This window comes from Drosophila takahashii, chromosome 2L (genome assembly GCF_030179915.1).
Source record: "Drosophila takahashii strain IR98-3 E-12201 chromosome 2L, DtakHiC1v2, whole genome shotgun sequence".
Lineage (NCBI taxonomy): Eukaryota > Metazoa > Arthropoda > Insecta > Diptera > Drosophilidae > Drosophila > Drosophila takahashii.
This window is the reverse complement of record NC_091678.1, coordinates 16310816-16332387: the sequence shown is the minus strand read 5'-3', so window position 1 is coordinate 16332387 and position 21572 is coordinate 16310816. Positions and strand designations below refer to the sequence as shown.

The 21572-nt window shown below is 43.3% G+C and overlaps 3 protein-coding genes across 3 annotated transcripts; all 3 read left to right on the top strand.

The window, feature by feature from the left end:
* Positions 1 to 11289: 11289 nt before the first annotated feature.
* LOC108069538 (uncharacterized) lies at positions 11290 to 11982 on the top strand. The gene has a single exon (XM_017159660.3). The coding sequence runs from the start codon at positions 11394 to 11396 to the stop codon at positions 11934 to 11936; it is 543 nt and encodes a 180-aa protein (XP_017015149.2). The 5' UTR covers positions 11290 to 11393; the 3' UTR covers positions 11937 to 11982.
* Positions 11983 to 12584: 602 nt separating this feature from the next.
* Positions 12585 to 15997, top strand: LManVI (Lysosomal alpha-mannosidase VI). The gene is made up of 4 exons (XM_017159645.3): positions 12585 to 12744; positions 12872 to 13242; positions 13300 to 14686; positions 14751 to 15997. The coding sequence occupies exons 1-4, from the start codon at positions 12661 to 12663 to the stop codon at positions 15930 to 15932; spliced, it is 3024 nt and encodes a 1007-aa protein (XP_017015134.2). The 5' UTR covers positions 12585 to 12660; the 3' UTR covers positions 15933 to 15997.
* Positions 15998 to 17493: 1496 nt separating this feature from the next.
* LManV (Lysosomal alpha-mannosidase V) lies at positions 17494 to 20811 on the top strand. Its single transcript, XM_017159679.3, has 5 exons — positions 17494 to 17618; positions 17704 to 18074; positions 18135 to 18605; positions 18670 to 19513; positions 19572 to 20811. The coding sequence occupies exons 1-5, from the start codon at positions 17538 to 17540 to the stop codon at positions 20751 to 20753; spliced, it is 2949 nt and encodes a 982-aa protein (XP_017015168.2). The 5' UTR covers positions 17494 to 17537; the 3' UTR covers positions 20754 to 20811.
* Positions 20812 to 21572: the final 761 nt, after the last annotated feature.

Genomic DNA, 21572 nt, shown 5'->3' with positions numbered 1-21572 from the left:
CGTCGCCATCGCCGTCGTCGCCTGTCGCGCTTTTAAAACTGTTTCCTGTGCGCTAAATGGCGTTTTTGTGTTGGATCCCATCTTCTGCCTCGACTGCCGCTTCTTCTTGTTTTTGTTTTCCATCAGCGATGGTGGGTAGGGGCGGCGATAAGTGGGGGAGGGGCCATCCATTGCAGGCGACGATAGTTTATGTCCCTATATACCCAGCAAAAATGGCGACATTAAATGAGCAAAAACTTTTTTATATCATTTCTTTGCACTCCACGGAGTTCTAGGCGGCATACACTGGCAAACTAAATTAATACCAGAACTGGGACTTTTTGAGAAGCATACTTTTAGGATGAGTTTTATAAAAAGTTAGACCTTACCTTTAAACAATATAAGCTAAAACCTTTACTAGATTTTAGTAAAATTGAATATTTTTATATTTTTATAAATTTAGAAAGTTTTTAAAATTAACTATTTAACATATTTGGTAATGAAATCTTTGGACAACATGTAACAATGTAAAAGAATAACTTTTATTACAACTCTTTTTCGAACATTGTTAAAATACAACCCATGCTAAATTAAAATACCAAATAATTTTTATATAATATTTTTTGACCAACAATAAATAGATCAATTGTTGTAAAAATAAAAGATACATTCGATTTATTTCAACTTAGTGATTTCAATTCAATTTCTTTGTGTGTGCACTTCTGGTGCATTTCTTAAACAATTAAAACTTTGCTCGTCTACCTACAAAGTTGCCAATTTGGATAACCTCTAAACCAGAACCGATGGCAGAGGGCCAATGGGGCGGGGTGGTATGGAGTATAAAAAGCGGCAAGAAAAACCGAGCGAACGAACGGGCGACAATGAAAATGAAAAACTTTAGCGCAGAGCAGTCAAAACCAATTTGGAGAATTTAATTAAAATTGCAAAACTTTGGCAACTGATTAAATTTCCCAACAAGAGGAGCAAAGGAGTGAGGTCAGGTAAAAAGCTTAAAACAACCAAAAAAAAAAAAATAAATAAAAGGAAAGAAGAAAAATCTGTGCCTGGATCCCGGCGACAAGTTTAAATTTTTAAACATGCCAGGGGGAAACGTTGAAAAATCTACATTCGCTTTCGTTTGCAGTGAAAATGTTTCAGGAACAGAATAACGCAGAATATATGCGCATGTTTGTGTAGAATACATATAAAATATGGCAGCCGGAGCAGGACGAGGACTTAAACCAGCCCAAAAACAGAAGGACACCAGACTCACAGCCGGGATGTGGCTGCTCTGGCGATGGCAGCCATCATCATCATCGTCATCATCTGCAGGAGCAGAAAAAGCAGAGGGACCAGCGAACGACAGACGACGACTGGCAAAGTTTCCCCAATTTAATTTCATCATCCCGGGTGTGCGTTGAACTAACGAATGGAACGAAGGCCCCGAGATCGCAGCTGTGGGGCGGTGGCGAGGGCAGACATCCATCGCCCAGCAATCACGTAGACGACCCCCATCCCCATTCGCATCCTCGTCCTCCGACCCAAAAAAGTACTCTTCTGGGGGTGGCTATCCAATCGCCATACTGGCCATCGGGTTTCGGGGTTTGGGGACCGAGAATTGAGGATTGAGGGCTCTGTTATTTTAATGAAAATTGGAAAGTGCCGAGCGAACAGGGCTCCTCGCTCCGCTTGGCCCCAGTTCCTGCTCCAATTCCGTTCCTACGACCGGCGCATTAATTTCAAGATGTCTTAGTGGGCACTTTATGAATATTGGGCGGTCCTTTGATTTTCTGTTTTCGTTTGGAATTAGGTTTTCGAGTCTGCTGAACAAGATATTGGTGAAGGGAATTCACTTCGGCACCATGTTGACAAAACCTTTTCAAAAAATAAGCAATACTAACTTCATGATATTGAAATGCCCTAAAAATTTAATTATTAATAAACTAACATCAGAAGTTTTAATAATAACTTAGCTTAAAATTAAATGACATTACCTATAATTTATTACCAACAAAATATTATTCTAGGTTTGCCATTAAATATCTAAAATTTTAATTTGTTTCTATTACTATTTATATTTACAAACTTAGTTGTGTAAACTATATTTTCAATAATATTTCTCAATGCAAAATATAATTTTATAGCCTTTTTTATTTTGATATTTTAAATTGTATATAATTTACCGATACTATTAGTTTAACTTTAATGTTTAAATATATTCCTCTAATTTGAAAAAGACACAGTAAAACCAAATTAATTTTAGATAGAGGCAAAACACAGGACCATCAGGACTTCCTTACAATCTATGCAAAATATACCTTCAATCTCCCCTCTATAGCCCGTATTTCACTGTCAGTCGCAGAACCCGAATATGCCAATTCCAACTCCTTGCAATCGTGGTCTCAGGCCAAGCTAATTAGCACCCATAAAACGCACATAAATACGCGCGGCCCAATAAATTATAAATTATGACTCTTGCGCCACCACCCGCGCCTTCGAACGTTGGCCAAACCGCAGACAGACAGGCAACAGTTTCATAAAATTTCCACTCGACTGCGCAGAATCTCAGAAAAGTGAGGGCAGGAGACCCCGAATCAGACTTGAGGCGGATGCACGAAACAGTGCGATGACTTCCGGTATTAACTAATTTTTTGCGCCTTTTTCCCCCAGGCGAATTTTTAAAGCCGCTTCCAAGGTTGCGCGAAAAAATGAAGGAGGAAAAGGGACTCATTCCCATTCCCAGCCGTAGACGTAGTCCCATCCTGAGCCATTCGCTATCCCATAGGATATATCCCTGGAGTGAAGTGGCTGGCTGGATGGCTAAAGTGGCGGGGATGAGGCGAACTAATCCCTAGCACTCATGATGCCTTTGGCAAATACTTTGCACCGCCGACTGCGCGACGAATTGGAAGCAATCCGATGTCTGTCTGCACACAGACTCCACTTGGGGGTGGTGGTGCTACTACCCCGGGTGGTTCGGTGGTGCCGCATGGGCGTTGCTCTTGGCTGGGGGTTGCAAAAAAATCTTAAACAAAGTATCGGGCCCAGACCCTCGGAGCACTCGAGGCCACTCGTCACTCCGGAGAGCGGATTTCTATGGAACGGCGGAGTTTCGGGGCCAGAATAGGAGGCTTAGAGTCAAGTGAGTCTCAGCTGCTCGACGAGACAAAGTTGGGGAGTTAGTTCAGGTTCAAAGCTGACTCCTGTCAGATAAGGCCGACAGGCTATCTAAAAATAACTCACAGGAAAATAAAGCTCCGAGGAAAAAAAACTAAAAAATAAATTTAAGCATTTAAATGTCTATGTTTCCTTTTAAAAAATATCGTTAAATCTAAATATATATAACCATTTCTAGAATAAACAAACAACTTAAAGCAAACCTAAAAGTCTGAACTGGAAAATTATACGAAATTGTAGGCCATTTTCGAATAATTTTCGTTTACAATTTTTCCTCGACATTTTCGCCTTTCTCCTTGCACTTTGCGACTCAGTGAACGGAAAAATTATAGACAACTAATCGATGTGGCGTCTCTATATAAACTTTTCCCAATACATTTCCTTCAGGATAAAGTTCGCAAGGTGTTTGCGCTTGTTTTACCAACAATTTGCTGGTCTAATGGCCCAAAGCCTGGTCGGGAATAGGCTGGCAAATGTTTTCCACTTGGCCAACACCAACAAAAGTCTTTGTGACGGCTTTAGGGGCTTTCCCTCTGTTTGTTTGCTTGTTTGTTTGTTAGTCGGTGTAGACCGCGTAACTTTTATGGTAATTGTTGTTCTGTTGTTTATTTATATTTCCTTTTTTTTAGCACTTTTCTGTAAAAGATTCTTTTGCTATGCTATTTGAATTCAAGGAAAAGGAAAGCGATTTAATGTTCTTGTCCAGCAAAAGTTTCTAAAAATAAAATAAATTTGGAAGTAAACTTTAATAATATCTTTATTTAAAACTTGAGAAGTTCAATTTACTGCAATTAAAATAACTGTTCAAAACAAAAACCAAACTGCTTTATAAATAAAAAACCGTATCCACTTAAGGCGGTAAAACCATTAGGCGAAATCAAACCGAACACAGACCATTTCTATTCATTTCTTATTTTTATGAATGAACCAACATAGTGGCAATTCATTAGAAATTCTCAGTATAATACAGCATAGAAAGTGCTGCAAGTAACATGGAAAGGTGAAGTTGAAGATTGGGATTACTGGCCGTAATAACAAACATCGATTGACTTTCGGGCCGAGTTTCGGTTTTGAGTTTCAGGTACTCGGGGGCGATTCACATGAAATATGTTCGTTTCGGAGCAAGGACTCGGTGACTGGCTTGTTGAACAATGCCAAATGACGAATGACGCATTATTCCTGACATCGAATTGTGTCACTGACAGCCGTATTCAGGGACATTTCCTTCTGCCTCGTTTTTTCCTATTCTACCCCTCCACTAACCAATTTTGCACCCACACAGCCAGCGGCGGGGTAAACAATAAATAATGCCAATGTCATGTTGTTTAAGGTGTATAGGCCCTGGCATAATGCGCAATCATTCACTTTGGACGACTCGAAAACCCCCGTACCATGAAAGTGTGAAAAATGCATGTGAACAATTTGATTGATTTTTACTCGATTTTTTTTACTGTTGCCAAACCTCAAAAATCAATTTGAAAACTGACAGGATGGGGACTCGGTGTTAAAAATAATTTGATGTGAAAAATTTCAAAGTCATCGTTTTTGGTATTGAAATTCTATCCCAAAAACTTTAATTCTTAAATGTGTGTTTAATTATATTTAAATTCGTGCAATATTTCCCTATCTTATAACAAGAGTAATAGAACTGTACTCATTCTTAATTATGAGTTTAAGTTCTGTGCAATTCTTTTTTCACGCTCAGCTGTACATTTTTCTTTATTTTAAATAGAAATTTCGCATTTACACTTGAACTCTGATGGCAGTCGAGCGCTCAGTGAGCTGGGGAGGGGTTTTTGTGGGGCAGGGGACCTCCCGGCATCGCCTGTCAGTCAGTTAGACATCGGCGGGAACGTCATCGTTGAGGCACAAGAACAAAAGGACTTCCGGTGACGTTTAAATGCGTGGCATGTCACAGCGCAGCGGCAGAGAGCAGCATCCTGGCTGAAGGCTCCGAGCTCAGAGTCGTGAGTCCTGAATTCTGAGTTCTGAATCCTAAAGGCTCAAGCTTTTGCAGCGGCGTGTGCCAGCAGGAAACACGCCAGATCCCAAAGGGGGAGATCCCAGAGGGTTGTCCCATGAACTTGCATTCCATTTATGCATAATTTTTGGGGGAAATGCCCAGCCAAAAAAAGAGGAATAACGAAAACAAAACATCAAACTTTAGCATTGATTACTATTAACTAATGAAGCAGCAGCAGCAGTCACCCTTGCGGCAAGTTCAAGTACACATGTTGAGGGCAACGCCTCCCTTTCCCTCCCATCCTCTGCAGGATTGAACAATCAGCCGAGCAGAAGTCGCAAGTATATCAACTTATTAATTTTATGAAGTGCCAGGCACATCAATGTCTTCCCATAGAGACAACAACAATGCCAACTTTCTGTCACCGCCTAACAAGATCCGCAAGGAGCTACCCAGGATGAGGACTAGATCCTGGACGGGGGCACATCACATCATCACGTATGATTACGCACATTGTTCGTGCGCAGCTCAAAATGCTGTCGAAAATTAAAATTCAGAGACCCTCCTACTTAACTTACCTTGCCTTAGCCCTTGATTGCACTAAGAAAAATTTTGGAAATATCCTTAAGAAACAATGCTGTAAAAAAAGTTTTCTCACAAATATTTAAATTAGATTTTCTTTGTATGTACTTACTTGTTTTATTTTGTAATAACCATTTTATTATGACAGCTTAAAAGAAGAAAGTAAAGGAGTCCTCTTCTCTAACAATTAAATATTATTTCTCATTTATTAAGGTTCATGTAAAAAATATTATTTTAAAAGCAATAATTCATAGTTTAGGCTTATAATAAAGACACAATTTTTACTTTATAAAAATCTCTTTGATGGTGTAAAATTCTAATGAGTCATAAGTAGTTTTTCTCAAGTGTACCACAAGCGCAAGGGGAAAAAAGTGAAGCAAAACAACGACGTGATTGCATTACACAATCAAAACAGGCACAGCAGCTCCCAGATCGCAAGGGGTTGTCCTTCTCCCAGGGCCAGGATACGGCGAAAAATCAAAGCCGGGGCACTAAAGCACTAAAGTAATAGACCAACCGACCGAATGCGAATGCGAATGTCGAAACGTGTGCGTGGGCGTTGCAACTGCTCCGCCCCATCATCAGAATCCAATCAAATTAACAACAACAGGCCGCAGAAGCGGCAGCCGGGCTCAGGAGTCTGGGCACATGAAGCCCCTGATGAACCCGAATTCGAGCCCATACCCAGGTCAGATTCCCTTTTCCAAAAACTGCACCCCCCAAAGCCTCCGTGAGCCGCCTGTCGATGGTACGTTAATTTCAATTTGATTTCCGTTTCGAGGGAGATGGGGAGGAAGGGGGCACGTTCGACTGAACGTCTGAGCAACAATTATACGGCAACTTCATTAGGTCAACATGCGGCATTACTGGAACTATGGATCTGGCGAGAGGGTGGCAATGGCTGAGGGGCGGGATCGCTGGTTTGCGGCTTACGCAATGCCCTCGATGAGGATGGCGATGATGATGGGGGCGGATGCGCAAGGGGTAGATTAATCAGGGTAAAACTATTAATTAAATACCAATTCATTTCCGCAAATTCAAAGCGCACACACCCACACACGGCCATCCAACCATCCATCCATCCATTCACCAATCCACAGATGTGGTCCTTTGTGTGGGCTCTGGCTGGATTTTCATTCCAGCAAGAACATTTACCCGCAATGAGCAACGTGATGGCAGCCTTGATTTCGGTTTGAGTTTAGATTTCGATTCGGTAGTGGCTCTGATATTGCGTGTCAGGTGGGCCAAGATGTTTGTGGTTCTCGGCTATGCAATAAATTAAAATACCTTCCATTAGTTATTTCACTAGTTAAACAATTTTAGTTTTATCTAATGCTCAATTTCAGCTAATATATTTATTTTATTTGTATAATTCCCATCTAAAATTGAAGTAATAAAAATCCTATGCCCATTATATTGCATTTTTAATAGCAAACCCATTTAGCATTAAATTACTCCTATCAGGAAGCCATAAATAGCCGTCAAAAACCGCGCCATCCTCCTCCATCAAATGTGACAATTTCAGCGTATCTAACGTTCAAAACGGTGAGTTTTGCCCCAAAGCGAAAATGAACCAAACAAAAAACAGCGTAATGCAGATGAACGGGGAAGTACGGCAACAAAAAATCGTCATAATAAAATCCCCAGGCTTATCAGTAAGCGCAGCAGTCAGGGTATTAGCAAAAAACAAAAAAAAAACACAGAGAGCAAAAGCCCGAGGTGGAGAAAATGATATACCCCAGAAAGATCTCGGAACGGAGAGCGGGTGCTCGAGCTTTGCTCATCCGGTGTGTCAACAATTCCCAAGCTTCAACGCTTTGATGTTCGCCAGGCAAAGGGACCTCGGCCACGCCCACCAGCAGTCCCACGCCCGCGCCAAAAACCGTGATGAGCAGACGGACGGAGCCACTAAGCCCAGACAGTGTCATCCACTCTGACGGTGATGGCATCATTAACGCATATTCCGGGCTGCCTTTCGGGCACAACCAGACACCCGGATCCGGGATCTGGGTTCCGGGGAACCGGGGATCCGAGGTTCGAGGTTCACTCCGTTTCCGGCTTTTGAAGTTCGAGCGGCAAGCTTTTAATTTTCTTTGTTTTCACACTGACGTTTGAGGCCAAAAGGCGTAAATTAATCGAAGGCTTAATTAGTACACACCAGCCAAGGACTCCCGACGATGGCTCGTTGAGCCGGCGTCAACGTGGCGTATGATTAATAAACAGCTCCCTGGCGGATAAATTCCCCTCGCTGCGATTCACCATTCACCGCTCACCCGATTTGTGTTTTTGTGTTCACTAATTATAGGCATCAATGAAGGTGAAGGTTGTCAATATCGCCGCCACAGCCACCGGCACACGGGAGGGAGCAAAATTTCCATTTGAAATGTTTTGTAGGTTGTGAAAACAATGGCCTGCCTCCGACGAGGTAATCCTACAGCACCACCCACTCCGCGTCCGCTTTTCTTTTCTGTTTTCCGTTCTCTTTTTTTTTTTTTTTGCACGAGTACTGCGGCAACGTAGTTGGCTGCCACTTAATGTGTTTTGCATACTAATTAGGTTGTTTGGCGGCTGCCGTCACATTTCAAGTGTTGAAACAGGTGACAGAAAAAAAAATACAAAAACGACATTGCGACCAGCAGCAAAACGCAACTCGTTGCTGCAACAGAACCAACTGCACTTCAGGCTAACACTTTTGAGCTGCAGCCAAGGAAAATGGCAATTGTTTAGATTGGGCTTAAGTAGTTGGGGAATGCGCTACTTGGGAGGAAAGTAACATTTTCAAAGAAAGGAAATTTCCAGTTACTGTAATAATTTTTAATAATAATCGCATGATTAAAAACAAAGTTAGCGTTAAAAAAACAGATTTCTTAAAAGTTAGCTGAGCTCGCTAGAAAACAAATTTAATCAGAGAATGTGTGATTAAAAACACTAAGTTAATCGCCTTCTCGATTAGTTTTAATTCAAGAATTCACGCGTTTCCGCTGGCTTATCAGTCTATTCAACAGGCGCACACTTTAATTACAATATAATTCTATTTAAGTGTGTCATTAGGACTATCAATCAATGATTAAGAGAGGCTATAAATTCTGACAATTAAGAGTACTTTCCGTTTTGTTTACCTAATTGATAAGGAAAAGCAAAATGTGTAGATTAGGTTTTTCTAGTGGCATAAAACCGGTATAGATTAGGGGCCAAATTTAAATATCGTTCGCTTCGTAAGATTATAAATTTTAGAGGGTTAAAAAGTATTACTCAAGTGCTCGAGTAGCAGTTCTGAGGTCTGACATGCCGCAACCTAAGCTCATCTGCAATTTTTGCCTTTTAATTTCAAAGGCAGATGACTTTCCGTGAAAGTGCGGCACTGACTTGTAAGAAGCGCGTTGCTCAAAAACAACTAGAACATAAACAGCAGAGGAGGGGAGACGCAAAGTGAAAAATGTTTTAATTACTCATCTCAAGGCGAATCCGCCGTCTGCCGCCCCAACGCCCCTGATGATTGACGTTCTGAAGGGTTGTTGGGGGAGGTCAGCGATGAAACTAAATTCATTAAATTAAATAAGTTTGTGAATATATATTTTGAGTTTTAGCCATATCAAGTGAGCAATTCAAAGCACCGGAAAATTTAAAGTGTGAAACTAAATATTTTTCAAATTAAAAGTTATTTTTAACTTAAATGTTTTATTAATACGCTAATAATTTTCAAACCCATTTTATTGTTTTTTTTTTTTTGTCTACAAATTGTTTAATATATTTCTTTCTGTGCTTTAAACTTTGAGATTAGCTGCAGTAGAATTGGCCAAGTTCTTCTCGCAATTGTTGCTGGAACACTCGAATGCCTCCATTCTGATATTTTCTCCCCGGTCGCCGCTGTTGTGTGCTAAATAGTTCCCCCAGGGCCGAATCCACTCGAGTCGTGCTAATGAGAACACCCCAGTGACAACGAGACGCTCACAAGGACGAGCGAGTTCAGACGCCAAAGGATGGTTCTAATGCATCGTGCTGCATTATGCAAATACTCGAGCAGGGCGAAACAACATTTTACTGCAGTGCCGTAGAGTGGAGTGGAGTGGATCCTGCCAAGAACGGAATAAGAAGGTGTGCAGATCCTTAGCCAGGACCTGCGGCAATGCAGCGTGCTCCATTTGCACACATTTCGACAGGGCAATTAATTATGCTAAATTCGTTTAGAGAAAGGCAGCAGCACCATAAAAAAGAAATATCACCATTTGCATTGTTAATTGTTCTGTACCTTTATCATACAAAAACAATAATTTATAAATGATATATAAAATTGTGTGTTTGTATCGAGACTAAATAAATAAAAACCGCATCGAAATCTAAGAAAATCAAAAGCCCATTAATCTTTCTTGTATCCGTTTATCGCTCGAAGAGCTTCGTAATTCATCCCTGAAATTTGATGTGGCGCCCGGAACCACCTTTGACCAGCGCATTGGATGACTTTCAAGTGGGTCTGAGGCAGAGCAGTGGGGTCCTGACATTTGCGCTGGCCATGCGCAATTAATTACAAAAGTGTTTGCGGACAAATGCCGCACGACAAGAAGTGTGAGGTGGTTCGCAGGACACGTGAACCCCAGCTGGACATGGCCATGAGGAAGTCCAGCACTTCTTTTTGCCAGCTAACGCAGCTAGGCAGGGTTTGTGTGGCTCAAGTGGTCCAGAGACCGAGAGAAGCGGCAGCTCTTTGCTTTGAGGTTATTTGCTTTTAATGACTCGCAAACTACACCCGCGCACAGGGCGTATGCGTCATGTGTGCGGACTGCTTAAGTGTTTTCAGATATCGCGCATCAGTGGCCAACGACAGCCAGCCCTGGGTGCCATGGTTTGTTGACTTTTAGACGCTGTTTGTTTGTCAGCACAATTTTGTTTTCATTTTTCCCCCCATTCGTTTTTTTTTTGTACTTTTTGGCTTTTCATCTTGGCATCGGCGCAGACAAGCAGCCACATAAATGAGCTTTGAAGTTTGCATACGCGAGTGCAGGCAGTGCAGTCACACTGGCTGAAGGGATAATGCGACGCAATTATAGACTGAGCCTGGGACTACGGCTACCCCAACCCGCTTATATCCTTGAAAATAAATTGTTTTGTTAATTATTTATGGTTGGTTTAATGAGTGTGTGCCGAACTCAGTGTGTGTTTACTGTACTCACTGTTCAGTGCTCTCTGGCGTTCTGGCTCTGGTCTCATCGGCTGGGACGTCGACTTGCATGAGCTTGTTATACTTTTGCATTTTGCAATTATTTTAATGAGTTTTGCATTTAAGCGATTTTATGCAATCGTCGCCATTCGCAATAGTGTTGGGCGCCAAAAGGGATATGTGCATACGAAATGCAAATGTGCAGCATAATTGCCGTTTTTGCTTCATTAAAAAATATGTCTTTGTATGGTCGGCAGACTCATTAAAAGTTGAATAAGTTTTACCTCATTGGGCTCGTCCCGGTCTCTCATTTGTGCATTGGATTTGGCTTGATCAACGATAAATAAAATTCGTATTTTAACTTTATTTAATTAACTTGTTTTAAATTTATTAAGCAAAAAATGTAAACCTCAGTTTCAAGGCAACTTTCAGTTTTCTTTCATTTCCATTTTCGGGTGTAAGAAAAAGTTGAAAATACTAAATACGTACTTAAAGATACCAAAATTGCTTGTGAGTAGCAGAAATAATATACAGACTATGGAAGCACTCTTGGATATGGGAGACCCCTATATGTGTATCATTGGCTTACCGGCTGATCTTCACCGCCACTGGACATCTATTGGAAATTTTCTGAGTCAGGAAGAGAACGGTGAGCCCCAGAATGAGCCTAACTTAGAGGGAGTGACAATGCAGCCCGAAGAAGACATTATAGACTTGGAAGTGGTGCCCTTGACACAAATTGATCCCGAAGAACCGAGCTTTGACCTTTCCGCTGCCGGCGATGGACCCCATATCATTCCCCAGACCGCCGAGATTGGGAACCCGGCTTTAATCATCTTTCGGCCGAGAAGAGGGTCAGTACTCCGAGTCCCGTGGTTCAGCTTAGAGCGCCTGATGCCGGTGATCATTACGGTCTCTAGTGTTCTTTTCAAAAAGATACTGGACCTATTTGGCATTGATATAAGTCAAGTCTTTGCCCTCGGCCTGTCTTACAATGCCCACATCATAATATTTCAGTGCGTGATTAGCTTTGCCTCCTACTGGATAAAGGATTTTTTCAGTGCCCAAAATAGTTTATAATTAAAGTTTTGTGGGTTTTTACATGTGCAGAATTAAATAAAGAAGAAGTAAGAAGAACTTTAATTGTTTTAAAGATCCACTGTGGGAAATTTCTTTCCAATCAAAAGCAAAAGTCTTAAATTATTGCGATTAGCGATTAATAGTGGGCAATTATGATAAGAAATTCACAACTCTTCCATGTGGTCCTAATATTCAAAACACTTCCCTCAAGGTAATCAGGCACTCATGGTTGCCTGAAGGGCTAATAAAAATGCTAAAATAGACCTTTGGGCCCCCTGGTATTAGCGCCCCGTTTGGGGTCTGAATTGCCCCAATCTGCATGAAATAATTGCCAACTCTACGCTTTAGTACAAATTCATAAACATTGTATAAGAAGTACCATCGCGTAATCGTCAATGGGAACTCATTTTACTAATCGCAAGGCAGCGATTAGAACCAATCAAGATACCAATTAAGATATGCATTGACTGGCGATCGCGAATACACTGAACTTGAACTTCGTGGTGGGAGTATCAGCATTTCCCAAAGCTTATGGTTATCAGTAAGCCGTTTTATTGACCCTAAGCCTAAGCACAAGCCTCTTGAGGGTCTAGAGTGATTGCTTATCGAGCCGACTCCATGTGGGGCTCTCCTATAAAAGCAGTGCAAATTTTCTAAGGAAAGTCAGTTCTGTGCTCGAATCGAAACTGTCTGCAGTTCGAAAAGAAAGTGAAAAATCGTCGCCATGAAATATCTGTGCGGCATTGTGCTCTTTGTCGCCCTTTTGGCCCTCAGTGTGAGGCCATCTGAGGAGGCTTGTGGTTACGAGGTGAGAAGTGAAAGCCATTATTAGGCCAGCCAGATATTATTCGCCGGGTTGAAGTCCATTCTATTTCGGGATTAATATCTCATAACATTGCCTAAGAAACCACTAAATATTCATAAATTCGTTACAGGCATGCCCCAAAACGAAGACGAACATGATCAACATTCACATGGTTCCCCACTCTCATGACGATGTCGGCTGGCTGAAGACCGTTGATCAGTACTTCTATGGCCACAGGAGCAACATTCAGCACGCTGGTGTTCAGTACATCATCGACACCGTGATCGCTGAGCTGATCAAGGACCCTGCCCGTCGCTTCATCCAGGTGGAGACCTCCTTCTTCGCCAAGTGGTGGTCGGAGCAATCGGAGACTGCCAAGCAGATCGTGAAGAAGCTGGTCAACGAGGGTCGCCTGGAGTTCACCGGCGGAGCTTGGAGCATGAACGATGAGGCTGCCGTCAACTACCAGAGTGTGATCGATCAGTTCACCCTGGGATTAAAGTAAGTGCTGGAAAATAATGAAGTGTTAAATCAGGTTATTTATGGCTAATTAACTAGGTTCTTGGACGACACCTTCGGCTCCTGCGCCCGTCCCCGCATCGGCTGGCAGATCGATCCCTTCGGTCATTCCCGTGAGCAGGCCTCGATCTTCGCTCAGATGGGATTTGACGGAGAGTTCTTCGCCCGCATGGATCACCGCGACAAGAACAACCGCATCGACAACTTGGGCATGGAAATGATCTGGGATGCCAGTGATTCGCTGAGCAACGATGAGATCTTCACTGGCCTGCTGTACCGTCACTACTCCGCTCCCCCCGGCTACTGCTTCGATGTGCACTGCGGTGACGATCCGATCATTGACACCAAGAGCTACGACAACAATGTCAAGTCCCGGGTGGATGACTTCCTCAGCTACGTGACGGAGGTGGCCAAGCACTACCGGTCCAACCACATCATGATCCCCATGGGTGATGACTTCCAGTACGAAGATGCTCAGGTCAACTTCAAGAACATGGACAAGCTGATCAAGTACGTTAACGCTCGTCAGGCTGAGGGCTCCACCTTCAACCTGTTCTACTCGACCCCTGCCTGCTACCTGAACTCCGTGCACGAAGGTCTCCAGACCTGGCCCAACAAGACCGAGGACTTCTTCCCCTACGGAAGTGACGACAACAGCTACTGGACCGGCTACTTCACCTCCCGTCCCACCCAGAAGCGTTTCGAGCGCGATGGCAACCACATCCTGCAGGTGGCCAAGCAACTGAGTGTCTTCGCCGAGCTGACCGGCGAGCAGCAGAAGGAAGATCTGGAGTACCTCCGCGAGATTATGGGTGTGATGCAGCACCACGATGCCATTACGGGCACGGAGAAGCAGCATGTGTCCGATGACTACGATCGCATCTTGTACGACGCCATCTTGGGAGGTACTAAGACTGCCGCCGATGGTCTGCGCAAGGTGACCAATATGCCCAATGGAGAGTTCGAGAGCTGCCTGCAGTTGAACATCAGTGAGTGCGCCTTCACCAAGGACAGTGCCGACAACGTGGTGGTGACCCTGTACAATCCCCTGGCCCACACTTCCTCCCAGTATGTGCGAGTGCCTGTCAAGAACGAGAACTACCAGGTGACCGATGAGAAGGGTCGTGTGGTGGCTTCGGAAGTTGTCCCAGTGGCCTGGCAGGTCCTGGCCCTGGAGTTCCGAAACAACGATACTCAGCATGAGCTGGTCTTCAAGGCTTCCGTCGATACCATCGCTAACTACTACATCAAGAAGGTCGATTCTCAGGAAAGCAGGAATACTGCTGTGCACACTAAGGCCAAGAGGTCCGTCAAGACTGAGGAATCTAACTTGGAGGCGACCAAGCGCTTCAAGAAGGCTCTCTCCGCGAAGAACTCTACTCAGACCTTCGACGACGAGGATGGAGAAACTGTGGTGCAGACCTCGGTAAGATCTCGTAAGTCACTCATCTCAGGGACCAAACTAACATTCTGCTTTTTACCTTCATTAGCAAGTCAAACTGGTGATCGACAACAAATCTGGTCTGCTGAAGACCGTCGAAATGAACGGAGTCTCTGAGAACATCGACCAGAGCTATGGTGTCTACAGGACCTACGATTCTGGCGCCTATGTCTTCCGTCAATACCACCAGGCCGACTTCATCGTACAGTATGAAGGCGTCGAGTTCACCGTTTACGATGGCGCTCTGGTCAAGGAAGTCCACCAGCAGTTCAGCGAATATGTCTCCCAGGTCATCCGCATCTACGAGGGTCAGTCCCGCGTGGAGTTCGAGTGGCAGGTGGGACCCATTGAGAGGGAAGAGGAGTTCGGCAGGGAAGTGGTCATCATCTTCAACAGTACCATTGCCTCCGATGGCGTTTCCTACACCGACTCCAATGGTCGCGAGATGATCAAGCGCGTGAAGGACCAGCGTGAGGACTTCACCCCCGGTCTGGACAGGCAGCCCACTGCCGCCAACTACTACCCCATCACATCCCGCATTGCCCTGCAGGACAGCAACAAGCGTATTGCCCTCCTGAACGATCGTGCTCAGGGAGGAGCCAGCATGATCAACGGACAGTTGGAGCTCATGTTGCACCGCCGTCTGGTCCGCGACGATGGCTACGGAGTGGGTGAGGCCTTGAACGAGGAGAAGTACGGCCAGCCCATGATTGCCCGTGGTAAGGTCTACCTGATCCTCAACGCTGCCGACGAGTCCACCGCCGTGGAGCGCGAAGCCGAGAAGGAAATCCACCTGCCCTTCTGGAAGTTCTTCAGCAAGAACACTGGAAGCACCACCGCTGCTGCCAAATCGGTTCCCAGCTTCGATGACTTCCCCAAGTCGGTGCATCTGCTCACCCTGGAGCCTTTCAACGACGACGAGGTTCTGCTGCGTGTCGAGAACTTCTTGGACCACACCGAGGGCAAAGTGGTTAGCTTCAACATTCGCCCGATCTTCGACTATTTGAACGGATTGGAAATTCGCGAAACCACCTTGGACGGCAACCTGCCATTGAAGGATATGAAGCGCTTCAAGTTCCACCACGATAGCTCTGGACACAGGCCCGAAGAAGTCGAGTACTACACTGCTGCCCACAAGCCCTTGGCCGCTGAGAAGTCTCAGGAAGCATCCGAGTTCAGCGTCACCCTGCACCCAATGCAGATCCGTACTTTCATTATTAAGACCGAGTAAAGCTCAGTTCTCAAAACAGTATTTCAAGAAATGTAAATATTTAACTGAATAAATTCAATGTAAAAAAAATATGCGGTTTATTTTTGGAATATATTTGTATGTTGAACTGGAAGTTTCTATTTCAATAGATGGGAAAAAACAATTGTGTTGACCCACAATAATGAAATCGTAAAGAAAAGACAATACAATTGGAAAACATCCAAACAATCGGCCTGAAAGTTCTTTTACTGTTTCTATACCTGATCGGAAGTAATGAACATATTTTCCCTTAGATTTTGTATGTCTAACGTTGAGGAAAATTTTGCAACAATCAATATTTGCAAGTTAAAATTTATTCATACCAAGTAATTTCCCTGCTCGGGCGCCAAGTGACCAGTTCGAGTTTTCTCAAGCTCTTTGATTCGATCGAAAATGGCAAAGCAATTTACAGGCTCTTGTAACTTCTTTCGATTACGATAGTCATCATACATTCATCATCATACAGTTTTAAGCAGTATCTTAAGAATTAAAGACACGTTCGACATTGGCGGGGAAGGGGGGTAGAATCTTCATTTTTTTTAAATTTTTTTTCTTGTAGAATAACATCTTAATATTAGACAAAAAAAGTTTTAAGTCAATGCTAAAATTAATACCCTAACATCTAAGACTTTAGGTATGTAAGTGCATCTTTAAGTGTGCTCTTCTCGAAACCACGTTTCGAAAGTCCGTGTTCATCGGCATTTATAAACGGCTTTACCGATCGTTTTCTGGGAAGCGTTTTTTTCAATTTTTTTACTTGAAATATTTTTTTTAAAGCCGAAAGTCACATTTTTTACGTGAAAAACGCATTTTTGACTTTGGAATCTGGAAAAACATTTTCAAAAATAAAAAATTAAAAAAAGATTTTATTGAAATATTTCATATATGCTGTTCGTCTGGTTGGATTTCTTGTTGTTAAGTACTCCAACTGACCCGTTTTAAAAGAATTATTATTAGTTGATAATGATGATTAGCTATTAATTCAAAGTCACAGTCAAACAACAATATTCCTGTTGCCGTGCGCTATCCAGGTCATTATAAGTGTTTTGTTGGCTTAGGCTTATTTTATCGTTAGCCTTGGTACTTCACTGTATCTCATCACTTGCACTTTGCGTGGGGCTTTCGATTTCCGATTTAAACGTAATCAGTATTCTTTTATGGCCTGTATTACTTAATGATAACTTCCAGTACAAATCAATAAACATTGTTAGTATGCATTCGATCATTAAAAATTGATTTGACTAATCAGCAGATAAGCGCTGCAGCTCTTAAAACAAGAGCAACCATTTATAGAGGCTTGTTAAGATAAAAACTTGACAATGAACAACAAATAGTACCTATCAGGTTATTATTGAAATTATGAAACGTGTTTCAAAGAGTAATCATTATTAACTAATTATCGTTGAAATATACCTAATTGAATTTTAAGCATGCTTGAGTTTGCCTAATCCTAGATAGGCTCAAGTACCGATTGGTTATCAGCAATCTTTGATATAAATAGGACTGTTTACGAAAAGGAAGAAGTCAGTTGTATGTCAGAGTAGGAACCATTCGTTACATCCAGTTAGAAGGCCGAAGAACTTTACAATGAAGTATCTGGGATTCGTCCTTTGCTTAGCCTTATTGGCATTCCAAGCAAAGTCCGCCCAAGCTGTTTGTGGCTACGAGGTAAGGAAAAAAAAAGATTCTAGGACATTCAAGTATTTTTTATTTTTCATGGAAAAGAAATAACAAAATAGATATGTGTTTGCAGTCATGTCATGAAACCAAGTCAAACATGGTGAACATCCACTTGGTTCCCCATTCCCACGATGATGTCGGCTGGCTAAAGACGGTTGATCAGTACTTCTATGGTCACAAGAACAACATTCAGCACGCCGGAGTCCAGTACATTATCGACACCGTGATCTCTGAACTGATCAAGAACCCGGATCGTCGCTTCATCCAGGTGGAGACCTCCTTCTTCTCCAAGTGGTGGGACGAGCAGTCGGAGACCGTCAGGGCAATTGTGAAAAAGCTGGTCAACGAGGGTCGCCTTCAGTTTACAAACGGAGCCTGGAGCATGAACGATGAGGCTGCCGTGAACTACCAGAGTGTGATCGATCAGTTTACAGTTGGTTTGAAGTAAGTAAAGGCGGTTCTGTATCGCGGGTGCACTATTTTAACCACACCTTTTGGAAAAAGGTTCCTGGATGATACCTTCGGTGTATGCGGTCGTCCTCGTGTCGGCTGGCAAATCGATCCCTTCGGCCACTCCCGTGAACAGGCTTCACTGTACGCCCAGATGGGATACGATGGCGAGTTCTTTTCACGCATGGATCACAACGACAAGGGCAGACGGATGAATGATCTTGCTCTAGAAATGGTTTGGGATGCCAGTGAGTCACTGAGTGATGTCAAGCTCTTCACCGGACTACTGTACACCTTCTACTGGGATACCCCCGGATTTTGCTTCGATGTTCACTGCAGCGACGATCCAATTATTGACAGCGACAGTTACGACAACAATGTCAAGTCCAGGGTGGATGACTTCATTGCCTACGCCGCTCAAGTGGCCGAAAAGTTCCGCACGAACCACATCATGATTCCCATGGGTGGAGACTTCCAGTACGAAGATGCTGAGGTGAACTTTAAGAACATGGACAAACTGATCAAGTAAGGGGAGGTCCGGTTTCTCAAAAAGATAAATTTATCAAAACTGTTTAAATCTTTTTACTAGGTACATCAACGAGCGTCAATCCAGTGGTTCTAAGTACAACATATTCTACTCAACACCCGGTTGCTACTTGAACTCTGTGCACAAGAGTGTGCAGTCCTACCCAAACAAAACTCTTGATTTCTTCCCATATGGAAGTGATTCAAACAGCTTCTGGACTGGTTATTACACCTCTCGTCCCACACAAAAGCGATTTGAGCGCGATGGAAACCACATTCTTCAGGTTGCCAAACAGCTTAGTGCCTTCGCAGGGCTTTCGAGTACTCAGCAGAAGGAGGATCTTGAGTACCTCCGCCAGATCATGGGAGTAATGCAACATCACGATGCCATTACGGGCACTGAGAAACAGCATGTGTCCGATGACTACGATCGGCTTTTGTACGACGCCATCCTCGGTGGTACTAAAACTGCCGCCGATGGTCTGCGCAAGGTGACCAACCTGCCCAATGGAGAGTTCCACAGTTGTCTCCAATTGAACATCAGCGAGTGCGCCTTCACCAAGGACAGTGCGGATAACGTGGTGGTGACCCTGTACAACCCACTGGCCCACACCACCAACCAGTATGTGAGAGTCCCTGTGAAGAATGAGAACTACCAGGTTACCGATGAGAAGGGTCGCGTGGTGGCCTCGGAAGTGGTCCCACTTCCCTGGGAGGTCCTGGCCCTGGAGTTCCGTAACAACGACACTCAGCATGAGTTGGTCTTCAAGGCTTCCGTTAACAAGATCGCTAGCTACTACATCAAGAAGGTTGACAGCAAGGAGAGCACTGATACCGTTCTTACCACTCCTCAAAAGAAGACTGGAGCTGAAACCTACGATGACGAAGAAACTGTTGTGCAGACATCGGTAAGTCTCTATTACATTTTATAAGGAAACACTTTCAATTAACTTTGCCTATAATTAGCTTATTAAACTGGTGCTGGACAACAAAACAGGCTTATTGAAGAGGGTTGAAATGAACGGAGTCTCCGAGAACATCGATCAGAGCTATGGTAATTATAGGACCTATGACTCCGGTGCCTACGTCTTCCGTCAATACAACCAAGGAGACTTTGTAATCCAGGAAGATGGAGTCGAGTTTACTGTCTACGATGGAGCTTTAGTCAAGGAGGTCCACCAGCATTTCAACGACTACATCTCTCAGGTCATCCGTATTTATGAGAACAAAAATGTTGTGGAGTTCGAGTGGCTGGTTGGCCCCATTCCAATTGAAGAAGAGTTTGGTACGGAGGTAGTCATGACATTCACCAGTGAAATCGCTTCCAATGGCGTCTTTTACACTGATTCCAATGGTCGTGAGTTGATTAGACGAGAAAAGGATAAGCGAGAGGACTTCGACCCAGAATTGGCAGTGCAGCCTACTTCCGGAAACTACTATCCCATTACATCCCGCATTGCTTTGCAAGACAGTAACAAGCGCATCGCCGTCCTGAACGATCGTGCTCAGGGAGGATCTAGCATGAAGGATGGGCAAATAGAACTCATGTTGCATCGTCGTCTAGTCCGTGATGATGGATACGGAGTAGATGAGACCTTGAACGAGCAGAAATATGGCCAGCCCTTGATTGCTCGTGGTAAGGTCTTCCTAATCCTCAATGCTGCGGATGAGTCCACGTCCGCGGAGCGCGAGGCCGAGAAGGAGTTCCACCTGCCCCTTTGGAAGTTCTTCAGCCAGAACAGTGGAAGTAGCAGCTCCGCTGCCAAGGCGGTTCCCAGTTTTGACGACTTCCCCCAGTCGGTGCACCTTCTTACTCTGGAACCTTTCAACGATGATGAGGTTCTGCTGCGTGTGGAGAACTTCAAGGATCACATTGAAGGCAAAGTGGTTAGCTTCAACATTCGCCCGATCTTTGACTATTTGAACGGATTGGAAATTCGCGAAACCACCTTGGATGGAAGTCTTCCACTTAGCGACTTGAAGCGATTCAAGTTCCACTCTGAGGGCTCGGGGGCAAGAGGATCAGAACCTGAGTATTACACCTCTTCTCACAAGCCCCTTTCAGCAAATCAGACGCAGGATGCCTCCGAATTTGCTGTGACCTTGTACCCAATGCAGATTCGAACTTTTATTATTAAGCATGATTAAATGTATTCAAATGTATTAGTTGTTAAACAATCAAAGAAATACAGAAAATGATATTGAATTAAAACATGTTTAGCCAGTATTTCCTGGTAGATAGAAAACGCTCTAGACATTAAGTAAAATGGGTTAAGAAAACTAATATCTAGTGCACACTAATCTGAAAAACCCATCAATTTGAAAATAAGGAGGTAACCCTTTCTAAATCATTGCAACATATTTTTAATGGTTTTTTGTAGTGCGAAGATTCCCACATTTTCACGGTCCATAATCTGCGAAAGGAACAGATGCCCGAAACCAACTCCATAAAATCTAAACCTGTAATCTCCAAAAAGAACAGATGCAATACAAAAACAGAGCATAGCAAATATAAATCAAAAGTAGGTTAGAAACTTAGAACCTTGACATTGGATGACAAACAGCCCTGAAAGATAAAATATAGACAAAAAAATTGAATTGAGCCATAGGAATATTATGTATATATAAAACATAAAACTATTGCAATTAATTCTGGTAATATTTATTTGTATAACTCTGAACTTCCGAATTCGACTGTACTTAAAAAGTCATAACGATCAGATAATAATCATAAGCATAATCATAATCGCAAATATGACATAGAACTTCAAGTGTGGCCTATCTCTACAGCTCCGTGAAACCTTTTATGCATACATTCAACTTACATTCGGGATTGTCACAAATTTTATTTTTGTTGCCGAGCGAAGCAGTTCCACATAATTGACATCATTGTAATAATCGGCACTTTACTGTATCTGGTCACTTGCGCTTTGCGTGGGGCTTTTAATTTTCCACTTCAACTTTACC